Below are 12,822 nucleotides of genomic sequence, written 5' to 3'. Positions count from 1 at the left end.
ACAAAGTGGGCAATGGAGTCTTCTCTCCTCTCTGACCTCTGCTTCTTTCGTTTCTATCTGTGACCTTCATTCCTACCACCTTCATATTAAGAAGCTCTGTGATTACACTGGGTAATCACTTCATCTCAAATATTTAACCTCAAGTGCCTCAGAAAACAATATGCACAGCACTTACCACACTAAATGGTTTAAATAAAATTGTTAACACCAGCTTGGAAAAAAAATAAAAAACCAAAAATAAAGAATAAAAAGTTTGCACCAGTTATTTTCTCAAATTTTTTTGTAAGTTTCCTAGATGACAAATTATAAGGTATTTTTAGCAGCTCTTTACTCTTTAGCAACATTTATTTTATTGGGGGGGGGTGAGGTGGGGCACACATGGCATGTAGGTTCCAGGGATCAAATTTGGATCATCAGGTTTGATAGCAGGTGCCATCTTGTTAGCTCAAATTACTATATTCCTTCAATCTTTTTGTTTTTTCTAGATATTTCTTAAAGATTTATTTATTTATGTATGCCTTTATGCCAGAAGAAGGCATAAGATCCCACTATAGATGGTTGTGAGCCACCATGTGGTTGCTGGGAATTGAGCCAAGGACCCCCTTCTAGATATTTTAAACTTTAGTCCTTTATTCATCTAGTAATTATTTTTTTAATGACATAAGACAGAAGGCAGTTTTAAATATTTTTCTCCAAACTCTGTTGTCAAATATATCCTATTACCATTATTGAACATTTTCCCAACTGCTCTAAAATACTAGTTCACAAAAAGCAACTAATTATGAAGCATCTACATGCATTGGTATTTTAAGGAATCCAGAGATCATTTAAGAACACATGTGAGAATATATGCATAAGGCATATGCAAATGTGATATCCTTTTATTCAAGGGACTTAAAAGTATCAAAGGAATTTGATAACTGTATAGAAGCCTACAACCCAAGAACCAAGGGATAACTGCAGTTTCTTGCCTTAGAATCCTCAGCAAAAGCTAGTTATGGTGGTGCAGGGGGTTGGGGATAGGAGAATTCTTAAGTTTTAGTATGTTCTGTACTACTGAGACCTTGAATGAATGAATGAATGAGGTCATCAGCAAATGTTTAGGACACTCATGTTGGAGACGGTATGGATTTGGAAAAAGTAGGCAATTTTTGAAGTTACCTCTAGAAGTCTAAAGTGCTAGTGCTTATAAGAGATGCAGTGAGATTTATTAAACCATTTTATATCCTCATTTGTATAATTATTATCTACCTCCTCTTGGGGTAGAAGCTCTGATACAGACATTGAAAAAATTATAGCTGCTGTTGCCAAGCTTGGTTCTCTGCTTATGATACTGAACAGACTTGAATTATTAAATATATACTGTATTCATAATTGTTGTAATTTACCTTAAAATACTTTAGCACAGATTATGACATTTTGTTTAAACTATATCCTAGATAGTTGCCTACTCAGAGAAACTGTATCCTTTGCTAGCAAGAACTAGTCTCCAAATGTGGGATACAAGATACTACAAATGTTTCAACCTCCTTTTATCTTTGATAATGGCTACACATTTTGCTGATGAGATTGATGGCTTGTTTTTGAAAATATACTCAAAGGAGAAATCATCAGAGTACAACATATTAAGTAAATAACATATTTTAAACCTACCTCTTTTGCTTACATGATTTAGTAAAAGAATTTTGATTAATATTCTTTTTGCCTTTCTAAAACAAACAAAAACCACTCAAGGCTGAGTCACTAAATGGTTCTATGTCCAAACACTGGGTCAGAGCACTCTGTTTAGCTAAAGACAACTATGATAGTAACAAAATTTTATTTCAAATATCCTTAAATTCTGCCTCAAATGAACCTGCCAGTGTTGTCAGGAGGCCTGGAAGAGCAGTTTCCACTTCACCATGCCTACAAGAATTGTATGAAATACTTTTCTCTTGCTTAGTCCTAAGTATTGAAAGTCAGTATCTGTCTTGGAATTCAGTGTAATATGTTCATTAAAAGCTAGCAGCAAGCCAAGTGGAGTGAATCATGCCTGTAATACTGGCACTCTGAGGATTCTAAGTTTGAGGCCAGCCTCTAATACATGGCAATTTTATTCAGGCAAGCCTGTTATTTCTTGAAAGACCTTACCTCAGAAAACCAGGGGCAAGAGATGAAGTTCAGTGGGAAAATGCTTGCACAGCATGCAGGTTCTATCTCCAGCAGCCCCTCCCAAAATCAAATAATAATAATAATAATAACAATAACAACAACAACAATAAAAATTTTAACAAACAGGTCACAGAGTTTTCCAGGGAAAAAAAAAAAGAAAACTGACCCAAAATGGCTTAAGTCAACCAACATGAACAAAAAGATAATGCTGTCAATCAGGTGGCAGTGTCACATGCTTTTAATCTCAGAGAGGTCAAGGCCAGCAGATCTCTGAGAGTTTGAGGCCAGCTTACTCTATAGAGTGAGCTCCAGGACAGTCAGGGCTACACAGAGAAAGAGAAACCCTGTCTTGAGGAACTTAAAAAAAAAAAAAAAAAAAAAAGTAATGCTGTCTTGTATAGCTTATACTGAACAAAAAATAGAAAAGGTAAAAGCTATATAAATTCAGAAATTACTAAAGACACAAAAGATAAATAAAAGCTTCAAAAATTAATGATGTATGCCTATAATTCCAACTCTTGCGAAGCTGAAGTACCAGAAAGCATGGGTTCCACAACAGTTAGAGCTTCTCAGTGGATTCTGAGACATGCTGGACTACACAGTACACTATGTGAGGAATCACACAGAGGTACATATGTAGTACATACTAAAAATGAAGGTATGGACACTGAGACATACACACGTAGATAGATGGATAAATACAATTTTAAAGCCTTTAAAAAATGAAAACATTAGGGGGAAAGCAAAAACACATCATTATGATTTCATAACTTTTCAGTTTGGGGGGTGGTTGGTTTTTTAATAATAGTTTCTGTTAACCTCAACTATTTCTTCTAGGCTTTGCTCCTATAAAATGAAAACACAATTCATCTCACCAAACTTTCCTATGTCAAAGTACTCTATAATTGGAAACTGACAAAAATGGTACTTGTTATTAAACATCCACTTAGGGGAGTGGTTCTGTTGCCCAGGAGAGCCTAGCCCAGATTGGCCTTGAATGAGATCTTGCCTTGACCTCCTGAATAGCTGATAATTGCTGCATCTTTCCACTTTTAAATGTTCTACCTTTTCCTCAAGCAAACACCCACAGACATAATCACCTCTATCTAACCTCTCAGCTTTTCTTGAAATTCTATTGAGTTTCATTCCAACATTATTCAACCTGTTGTCATAATTTTCTTTTGTTTTTCTATAGTGAGTTCTAGCTAGTAGATCCCACTTCATACAATTTCCAAATCTCAACTGTTTTCTCTAATACAGCCCAAATCCATAATATTGTAGGACCATTATCACTCTTCTGAGTCTCAATTTCATATTCTTCTACAAAACCTTCACAGAACCATCATGAATCAATTAAAATAGCTTAAAAAAAAATCTTACTTGAAAATCTATACTATAAACTAAATTTGTTTTGCCTAAAGAAATTTTATTTATTTAAACCATACTACAAGTAAATATAAGTATCTGTAAATTCCTGATACTAGTCTTCACCCAAAGATATCAATTTTTTAACCTTTCCTATATAAATACAAGAAATTTATTTATCTGTTTATTCATTTTTTTTTTTTTTTTTTTTTTTTTTTGAGACAAGGTTTCACTGTTTAGCTGTGGCTGTCCTGGAACTCACTTTGTAGACCAGGCTAGTCTCAAACTCACAGAGATTTACCTTCCTCTACCTTCCGAGTACTAGGATTAAAGGCGTGTGCTACCAATGCCCGGCCAAGAAATTTATAGTTTGAATTGTTTTCCACAACTGAGCAAATTGTGACAATGTTGTCTTTAAATTGTAAAGAAAATTAGAAATCTGAAATATTTTGTAACAATAAAAATACCACCAGTTCTAACCCACTAATCAGAGTACTCATTTCAACACATTAAAATTTTAAAACTAAATATAGGGATGAAGTGATGGCTCAGTGACTAAAAACACTGTTCTTTCAGAGGACCATATTCAATTCCCAGAACTCACATAGTGGCTCACAACTATAACTCCAGTACTGAGGGTTCTTCAGAAGCCCTTTTCCAGCTTCCAGGAAGTGGTACATAGATACACATGTAAACAAAACACTTTCCCAATCAGGTATGAAAACGGCATAATGCTTGACACACTCAAGATCCATAATTTGTTTTTCAAATTCTAAGAAAATTATCACCCATTCAATTAACAAGCAGTAAAACTGTTCCAACAGCAGAGTGAAAAAGTATCAAAGTCTGTATCTTCTAGTACCTACCAAGTCCAGCTTTTCTTAAACAGCTGACTTATACAGCCTAGCCATTTTCTTAAGTAGCATTGTTTGTTGTTGTTTTAATTACAGTTTTCAAAATATTTATTTATAGCCAGGCATAGGTGGCGCACACACCTTTAGTCCCAGCACTCTGGAGGCAGAGGCAGGCGGATCTCTGTGAGTTCGAGGTCAGACTGGTCTACAGAGCGAGTTCCAGGACAGCCTCCAAAGCTACACAGAGAAACCCTATCTTGAAAAAAACAAAACAAAAAGTTTATTTATTTAATGTATATGGATGCTATGTCTGCATGTCCATCTGCACAACAGAAGAGGGCATTGGATCCCATTATATATAGTCAGTTGTCAGCTGTTATGTAGGTGCTGGGAATTGAACTCAGGATCCCTGGAGTATCAGCCAGTGCTCTTAGCTTCTATACATCAATTCTCCCTTTCCCACTAGAATACACCTTTTAAAGTATTTCCAGTCAGATGTCATCCCCAAATACAACATATAAATTTTCTACTAGAAACATGAATGCATTTATCATTGGTAACTCATTTAAGTAATGAATCATTAAGTATTCACTTAGTATCCTTTACTTACCGAGACAATGTTGTTTTTCCAGAACCAGGGAGGCCTCGCAAAAGAATAAGTAATTTCTGCAATTTATTTAGCTTCTCCTCTTGAAACCACTGATTCACAAACCTGTCTGTTCTATTGTGTTCTTCCATGGAAGGATCTCTCCAGCATTCTCTGATTTCACAGAAACCATTATTCACACTTTCATCTTGTATACTGTAGCCATTTCTAAAGGGATGAACATTACTGCTGGTCAAACCATAGTTAGTATACTCATCACTCTGATCAAAAGTCAAACAGTTCCAGCTATCCTGACAACTATCCACATAACACCCATTCTGCATCAGACAATCATCTTGCCCATGGAAAATATTTGGTGGATTTAGTGGGGCATCGAATCTTTGAATATTAAAATGATAATTAAAACTGGGAAGAGGAGGACCACGGGGTATGACAAATGGATGTACTGACTGCCACTCAGGTCTGAAGGAAGGAAACGAAGAATCACAAAATGTAGGTATCACTTGTTCATCATAGGGATAGTTGTCTGGTTCATCCTCCAAGTAACCCAGGTAACCACAATGTAACTGAAGAGCATTATTGAGATCTTTATTTTCTTCCTCAGATTTTAAGGTATCATTGGTCTGGTCAAAAGGAATCACTTGCTCCTGGGAAGGCTCTGACACCTTACAACTGCCCTGTGAAGCATCATTTTCATTTTCCAGCTCTTCAATTTCTTTGTAAAACTGGGATAATTCCGTGTCAATCTCTAATTTTTTGGAGTTACATTTCTGCTTTTCTTCTTGTCTTCTTTTGTCATCTACACTATTGGAAGTGCCCGTCTCACTTTTCCTTTCCCGGCATTTCTTTTTTTCAGGGGGTTTGTAAATGGGGCCTATGAATGCTTTACTTGTGCTATAGATTTCATCGTCCCTGGACAGTGATGAAGGTTTTCCATCCTGCAAAGCTTGCGAACTACCGGATTTAGCACCATCTACTTTGTTATCAGGTGTCTCCTTGCACAAAGGCTTCAACACATCTGTAGTTCTGGTTTTGTCTTCCTCAGGACAATTCCGTCTTCTGAAGTTAATGGTGGCCACAGGGAGCCTATTATTTCTAGTTTTCTCTTGGAGTCTGTGACTGTCAGGACTACCTTGATGGGGCAAAACACAATCATCTGCAGCTGACTTCAATTTTTTATAGCATGGTTCCCTTGTGAGTCCTTTTCCAGGTCCCAAAAACTTAGCTTCAATTTCACGATAAGGCATCTGAGGAATGAAGCATACAATTATCAGGTTATATTTTTAAAAATTTAAACAAGGCGGATGCACACTTTTGATCCTAATGCTTGGGAGGCAGAAGCAGGCAGATCTCTTTGAGTTTGCGGTCAGCCTAGTCTACAGAGTGAGTTCTAGGACAGTTAGAGCTATTACACAGAGAAACCCTATCTCAAAAAACCTCCAAAATAAGTAAAAATTAAAAATTTAAACAAAAGTTATTTTCACAGGGAAGGGATTTTTCAAATAAGTATATGTGACATAAGCATCAAACTGTAATTTTATAAGTCATAACAATCATTTACGGGAGGAGAGTTTAATTGAAGTTAGTATCATTTAAAAATGTATGTGCAGCTCAGTTTTTTTGAAGGTGCAGAAGGTGAACTTATGACCTCACACATGGCAAGCAAACACCCTATTACAGAGCTATGTCACAGCTTTTTTCATGCTGTGAGACAGTGCCTCACTAAATTGACAAGTGTGACCTTGAATTCTCTCTGTAGAGTCCAGGAAGGCTTTAACTGTCCAACCTTCTTAGTAGTTGAGATTACTGTCCCATTCCAGAGTTCATGGACCTATGTTTGGAAACCTGAGTCTGTATAGATACATAACTGGCTAAGGTATACTGCATCAAGAATAACTTCCTGTTTAAAAATCACTGTGTTTTTTGGAGTATAGGCTTTAGCTTCCACACTCCACCATCTCTCTTTAGGATCCAAACACTATATGAACTAAATTACAGCCTTTGTGGACCTTTCCTTCCCAGTAGTGAAAAAAGCAGGTCCAAACTAAGCATAGTAATTTGAAAGAAATAAGGGAGTTTGAGTTTCATTGACGATACGAATTATGCTTAGGACAAATAATCAGGAAACTCTTCAAAATCAAAGCATTCATCTTTTCTAGCTGTTTCTCTTGCTTAAAAAAGAAATTCTGCAGGCAGGTTGGTTTATAAGGGTAATGCTAGCATTTGGCAGGAGTTCAAGACCAGCATCGACTACAGAGTTCAAGGTCAGTCTGCACTACATAAGATTCTGTCAATAAATTAAAGTAAAGCTACACTTCTCTTGACAGGTACTGCTTCAAACCAGTAATCCTATCAATAACCCATTTCAGACCGGTATGGGCGGACTAAAGAACATCCTGGCCTACAGATTACGTCTTTAAAACAAAATACAACTTCTCTTAAAATTTCTTTGGACCCTTAAGAAACCAAAAGTCACGTTTTGGTCTGCACTTCATTCGGCCCGCTCTTGGAATCAAAACCAAAACCCCACAAACTAGGGGAAGAAAGCAGCCAGGCCATTAAGAGAACCATTCTCCCGGAAACTGACACATCTTCCCGTTTCCACATTCAAACGTCAGAGACACCCGAGGAAGAGCGAAGGGTGAACTAACACTGCCTGGGCCTCGAGGCCTCCTGGCCGCCAGGTAAGCTGCCTGGCCAGAGGCCCCCCAGCTCCTCCGCCCCTAAGGACAACGACAAGGTCCCGTCTAGAATCCCGACTGGAAGGTTCTCTCCGGGCTTCCACGCTCACAATTAGACCAAGCAGTCGTGCCAAGCACGGGTGAAAACGTCTCAGACGAAACCGGAAGCACCTCCCCTATCTACACTGGGGCGTCTGCTTACCTCAAACCACAGGCCTGCATGTCCTTCCACCTCCTCCCAACCCCACCCGACAATACAAAAACAAAACAACTTCCGCAAAGACACGAACCTCCGAGAGAGCGAAAGATCGTCCGAGACGCAACTACAAAGCAGAGATGGAGAGATGTGGGGCTGGAGGAGCCCCATACGCAAGATGGCCGCCACCGCTCGGATTTCCCATGCAGCGCCGCGGGCTCGCGCCGGGCATTGTGGGAATTGAAGTCCAGCGTTCCCTACGATGATAGTTTACCTCATGGCACAAAGACTCGGTCTTCCATAGTCCATTGCGTGAATTTGGCAACAAACGCAGGCGCAGGCTTGTTCCCCACCCTGGAGTGGGAAAGTTATTTAAAGAAACACTAACTTTGATCAAAAAAAAAAAAAAAAAAAAAAAAAAAAAAAGCTGCGGTCTCTGGCGTTCTCGGCGTTCTCCACTTAAGAAAAAGAACAAGAGTTGTTGGCGCCCCCAGGTGGATGCTCAAGGCCCTCGCAGAGACTGAACTATTTTCAGGCTTTTTAGGAGACAAAGAATCAACCTACGTTTCCAAGGAGAAAACATTTTGTATAGCAGAGTTGAGTTGCTATGGTTTCAAAGAAACGCTACAAAGTATAATTTTAAACTCTTGGAAGACTAGAGTGCCTGCACTGCAGAACCCTGTGATAGACAGGTGACGCTTAGGGGAGAAATTATAAAGTGTCTTCCGTTCAGGTAAGAAAACTGTTATATAAATGTGTGTTGGATTAAAAATAAATACCAACCAATGACAAGTTTCAATTATGGGCCTTTTTGTTCTCTTTTCTACTACTATTAGCCTGCCCTCCACCCCACCCCCCATGTTTCATTTGGGTCTCCACAAGGAAATAGGCTGTCTCTTCATATTTGAATAATTCTTCTTTTGGAGGGGTGAGGGTGTGGGGGGGGTGAGGGGAGGGAGTGGGGGCGAGATAGGGCTTCTTTGTCAATCAGTCTTGCCTGTCCTGGACCTCGCTCTGTAGATCAGGTTGGTTGAAAAATTCTTGACTCCAACACAATAAAGCTTTAATGTATGAGTATAAAAGCACAGTGTAGGATACTTACATCAGAATAACACGATTGTGACCCAGTCACAATCTATCCCTTTGCCAAGTCTTCCTGAAATGCAACTTTCACTGCAACCTTTGCTTCTTCTTGTTTAGCTTCAGGTCATTTATCTTTTATTTTTCTCTTTAATAAGCACTTATTTTACATATGTGAGTGTTTTACTTGCATGTATATATGTGCATAATGTGTGTCTCCGGTGCCCAGGGAAGCAAGAAGAGGCGGGCTCTCATAGAGCCCAGGCTAACTTCAAACAACCTACAAGTGAGAGGCTCAAAATTTTTGCTTGTCCTGCTGGAATTACAGGCCTGCACCACTATGCCCACCCTAAGAAACATGAGCTTTTTTTTTTTTTTTTACATTCATGGTGATATCATATCATTGTAACATCTTACATTTTGATAGCATGCCATTTGTTTGAGTTTAGAGATGAAAGGTTAAATAGCAGAAATTTTTTTTTCTCTCTCTCTTGGGGTGTGTGTGTGTGTGTTGCTAGGAGTTGAACTCAGACCCTTGTATATGATGGGCTGACAGTTTTCTACTGCCATACCTCCAGGCCAATATTCAGTCACATGTTTGGGTCCTGGAGACCGAACTCAGGTTGTCCAGGCTTAACAGCAAGTACCTTTGTTCACTGAGCCATCTTGCCATCCCAAATAAAATTTCAAAGATGAAGCTTGCATGTACTCATTTTATTAGTCCATTTAGGTTGTTAAAATGCCTTTCATTTCTAAATATTAGAAATTTATTTCCGTACTTCTGGGGTATAGAAAGTTCAACGAGGGTCATTGGATTTGTTGTTTAGTGAAGGCGTCTCTTCTGGAACACAGACTGTATATTCTGGCTATATATTTTCACATGACAGACAGAGAAAACAGCACCCTCTTCTAAATTGTGCGTGTGTGTGTGTGTGTGTGTATGTGTGAGCACATTCTATGAAGACAACTTTTCAGGAGTTGGTTCTCTCCTTCCACCTTGCTTTGGTGCAGGATTTCTCGTTTCTCGGTTGTTGTATGTATTCTAGGTTAGCTGGCCTGTGAGCTCCTGGCTAACTCTCCTGTCTGTGTGACCCACCTTGCTGTAGGACTGCCAGGATTACAGATGTGTGCCACCTCAGCAATCCGGCCCCACACCTCTTTTTTGAGTTCACTAATCTCATTTGCCTGGGCGCTACAATAAAGTTTATCACCCTTAATATTATCAGTTAGTGATTAAGTTTTGAATATGGGTGGGAGGGACACACATCTAGACCATAACATCTCTGCTCAGAGATGAGAGCATCAAAGACTCCCCCAAGCAGAGTGAGGTCTCAGAAGGCAAGTGTCATAAAGAACCCCAGAAAAGGTACTTGAGTGAGGGAACAGTGACAGTAGACACTGCTGTTGAGAGTAATCAGGGCTACAGAAAGGTCAGAGGTGAGGGTGACAAAGAGGAAGGCCATACTTAAGAATATTATTTAAAAGAGAGAAAACCCATTTACTTCTTGAAGCAAAGAAAAGCTGTAACCAGGGTCCTTGCCCTGATTGTGTCTAATCATGATTTTTACCCTTCAGTTGTGAAGAATCTGGTAGAGTATTCTAGAAGGCAACACCAAACCTACTGTCTCTTCAACACATTGATACCTCTGTACCTCTGGTACTCCCCTACCTCCCATCATTCCACAGCAGCTGGAAACATTCCAGACTGTTTATATTCCTTTCTTTAACACCTACTGGCTTTTTTTTTTTTTTTATCTTCAATGTTGAGAATTGAACCTAGGACCTGAAGTATGGAAGACAAGCCCTCTACCACTGAGCCACATGTTCCACTCCCCACTGATGTAACATATTTGATATTCATAAAAGTGTATCACTGCCCACTTCAGTTTATGCTTACTATAGAGGACCAGAAGCTGAGAGCACCCTCTGAATGTAAATGCCCTTGTAAATAAAGCTGCTGCTGTAATTGTCATAGATTACATCTGTGATGGCTTCCTTCCTTCCTTCATTCTTTTCTTTCTCTTGTTTTTGGTTTTTTGTTTTGTTTGTTTGTTTTTGTTTTGTTGTTTTTGAGGTAGGGTTTCTCTATGTAGCCCTGGCTGTCTTGGAACTCAATCTACAGACTAGGCTGGCCTTGAACTCAAGAGATCTACCTGCCTCTACCTCCCAAGTGCTGGGATTAAACGCGTGTGCAGCTGCCGCCACCACCACCTGTCGTGATGGCTATTCTTGGTTGTCAACTTGACTATATGTAGCATGAACTACAATCCTGAAATGGAGGGGGCACCTGTGAGAGATTTTTCTGCTTGTTTTGACATGGGTAAATCCACTTCTAGTGTGGACCTTTGATCTGGATCTTGAGAGTTGGGAAGATATAGGTCTTTAGTCCAAATCTTGAGGTGGGGAAGACACCTTTAATCAGGGTTACTTCTTCTGCTGGAAGCCGAAGACATAGAAGAAGGAAACTTTTGCTCTTTTTTTCTGCTTACCCTCACCTTGCCAGCACATCCAATCCTTCACTGGCATTGGAGTCTACTTCTTCAGGGTTCCAGCATGTACAGAAGACCAGCTGAGACACAGCCCCTTGTGGGACTGAGCAACTAGATTCTTGGACTTTCCATTCACAGCCAGCCATTGTTGGATTAGTTGAATTGCAGCCTGTAAGTCATTTCAATAAATCCCCCCCCCACACACACACACAGAGAGAGAGAGAGAGAGAGAGAGATATTGAGAGATTTCATTCCATAAATTCTATGGTGCTATAGAACACTAATTCAACACATTACTTACCATTCCCAATATGTAGCAGTTTGCTGTGTCCTTTTGTACAGTCTATTACTGATATTTTCAGAACTACTGCTGCTTATTCAGAAAACTCAGTTGCTCTAATCTGTATTCATAAATGATGGGTTCTCATTCCAGAGCACTTATATAGAGTGTGTCAGAAACTTTTCTAAATGTATTATACATTTGATTCAGTATAATTTAAGTAATGCTCACCTTGTTGGCTATCTCATTTTATGTACCCTATCTGCCTTTATCCACTTCTACATTGTGAACTGAAGTTCCCAGAAAAAGAAAAAAAGAAAAAAAAAAAAAAAAAAAAGAAAGAGAGAGAGAAAGGAAAAACAACAAACAATGGCTATGTTAAAGATTCTAAAAGGGCTAAAAGATTCTAAATCAGTATTCAAGATGCTGAGACACACAGATCTCTGTGAGTTTAAGTCCAGGCTGATCTACATAGCAAGTTCTAAGCCAGCTAGGGATACCAAGTGAGATTCTGTTTTTGAAAAAGGAGAAAGATTCTAAAAAGGTGATTGATTGATTATTACTTTGTGATAAGACATAGTTGAAATTCTGTAAATCTAGACAAGAATTATCTTGGGCTCTTTTAAGCCTCCCCAGTAGCCATTCATGCTTATCTCTATGTCTGATCTAACTTCATTTCAATTATCAAGGAAAAACTTTGGGATGTAGCTACTTAGCCAACCATCAGCCTTTCCCCAACCAAAGAGCTAAGATTTCATCATATAGTATCTGAGACATAGGAGCTGGTTTTAGCAGTATGTTTCTGTAACACTGGCACTAGGAGGTCAAGACAGGTAGATCCTGCGGACTTAGTGGCCAGTCAGTCTAGCCAAGACATCGAACTTCCAGTTCAACAAGAGACCATGTTTCAGAAAAATGTGTGTGGAGCAATGATAGGGGAAGGTATCTGACACCCACGTGCACATATGGGTGAGTATACCACACACACACACACACACACACACACACACACACACACACTCGCCTGTCCTGGCGAGTTCCAGGACAGACTCTAAAGCTACAGAGAAGCCCTGTCTTGAAAAACAAAACAAAACAAAAACAAAACAAAACAAAAAAATA

At 39.1% G+C, this 12,822-nt stretch overlaps 1 protein-coding gene across 2 annotated transcripts in view; it reads right to left on the bottom strand.

Annotated features, from left to right (window-relative positions):
• The window catches only part of N4bp2l2 (NEDD4 binding protein 2 like 2), a 61,220-nt gene extending 53,109 nt beyond the window's left edge, over window positions 1–8,111 (bottom strand). Inside the window, exons 1-2 of one of the 2 annotated variants that reach the window (XM_051205146.1) lie at window positions 7,949–8,111; window positions 4,981–6,224 (exon numbers count right to left, since the gene is read on the bottom strand). In XM_051205146.1, the coding sequence (XP_051061103.1) occupies window positions 4,981–6,224 (1,244 nt within the window). In that variant the 5' untranslated portion in view covers window positions 7,949–8,111. Of the gene's footprint in view, window positions 1–4,980; window positions 6,225–7,633; window positions 7,813–7,948 lie in introns of those variants that run through there. The other variant, XM_051205147.1, reaches the window with a different exon arrangement.
• Between the last annotated feature and the right edge of the window lie 4,711 nt (window positions 8,112–12,822).

Source organism: Phodopus roborovskii, unplaced genomic scaffold (genome assembly GCF_943737965.1).
Source record: "Phodopus roborovskii unplaced genomic scaffold, PHOROB, whole genome shotgun sequence".
In the NCBI taxonomy this organism is placed as follows: domain Eukaryota; kingdom Metazoa; phylum Chordata; class Mammalia; order Rodentia; family Cricetidae; genus Phodopus; species Phodopus roborovskii.
This window is presented reverse-complemented; position numbering and strand designations above follow the sequence as displayed.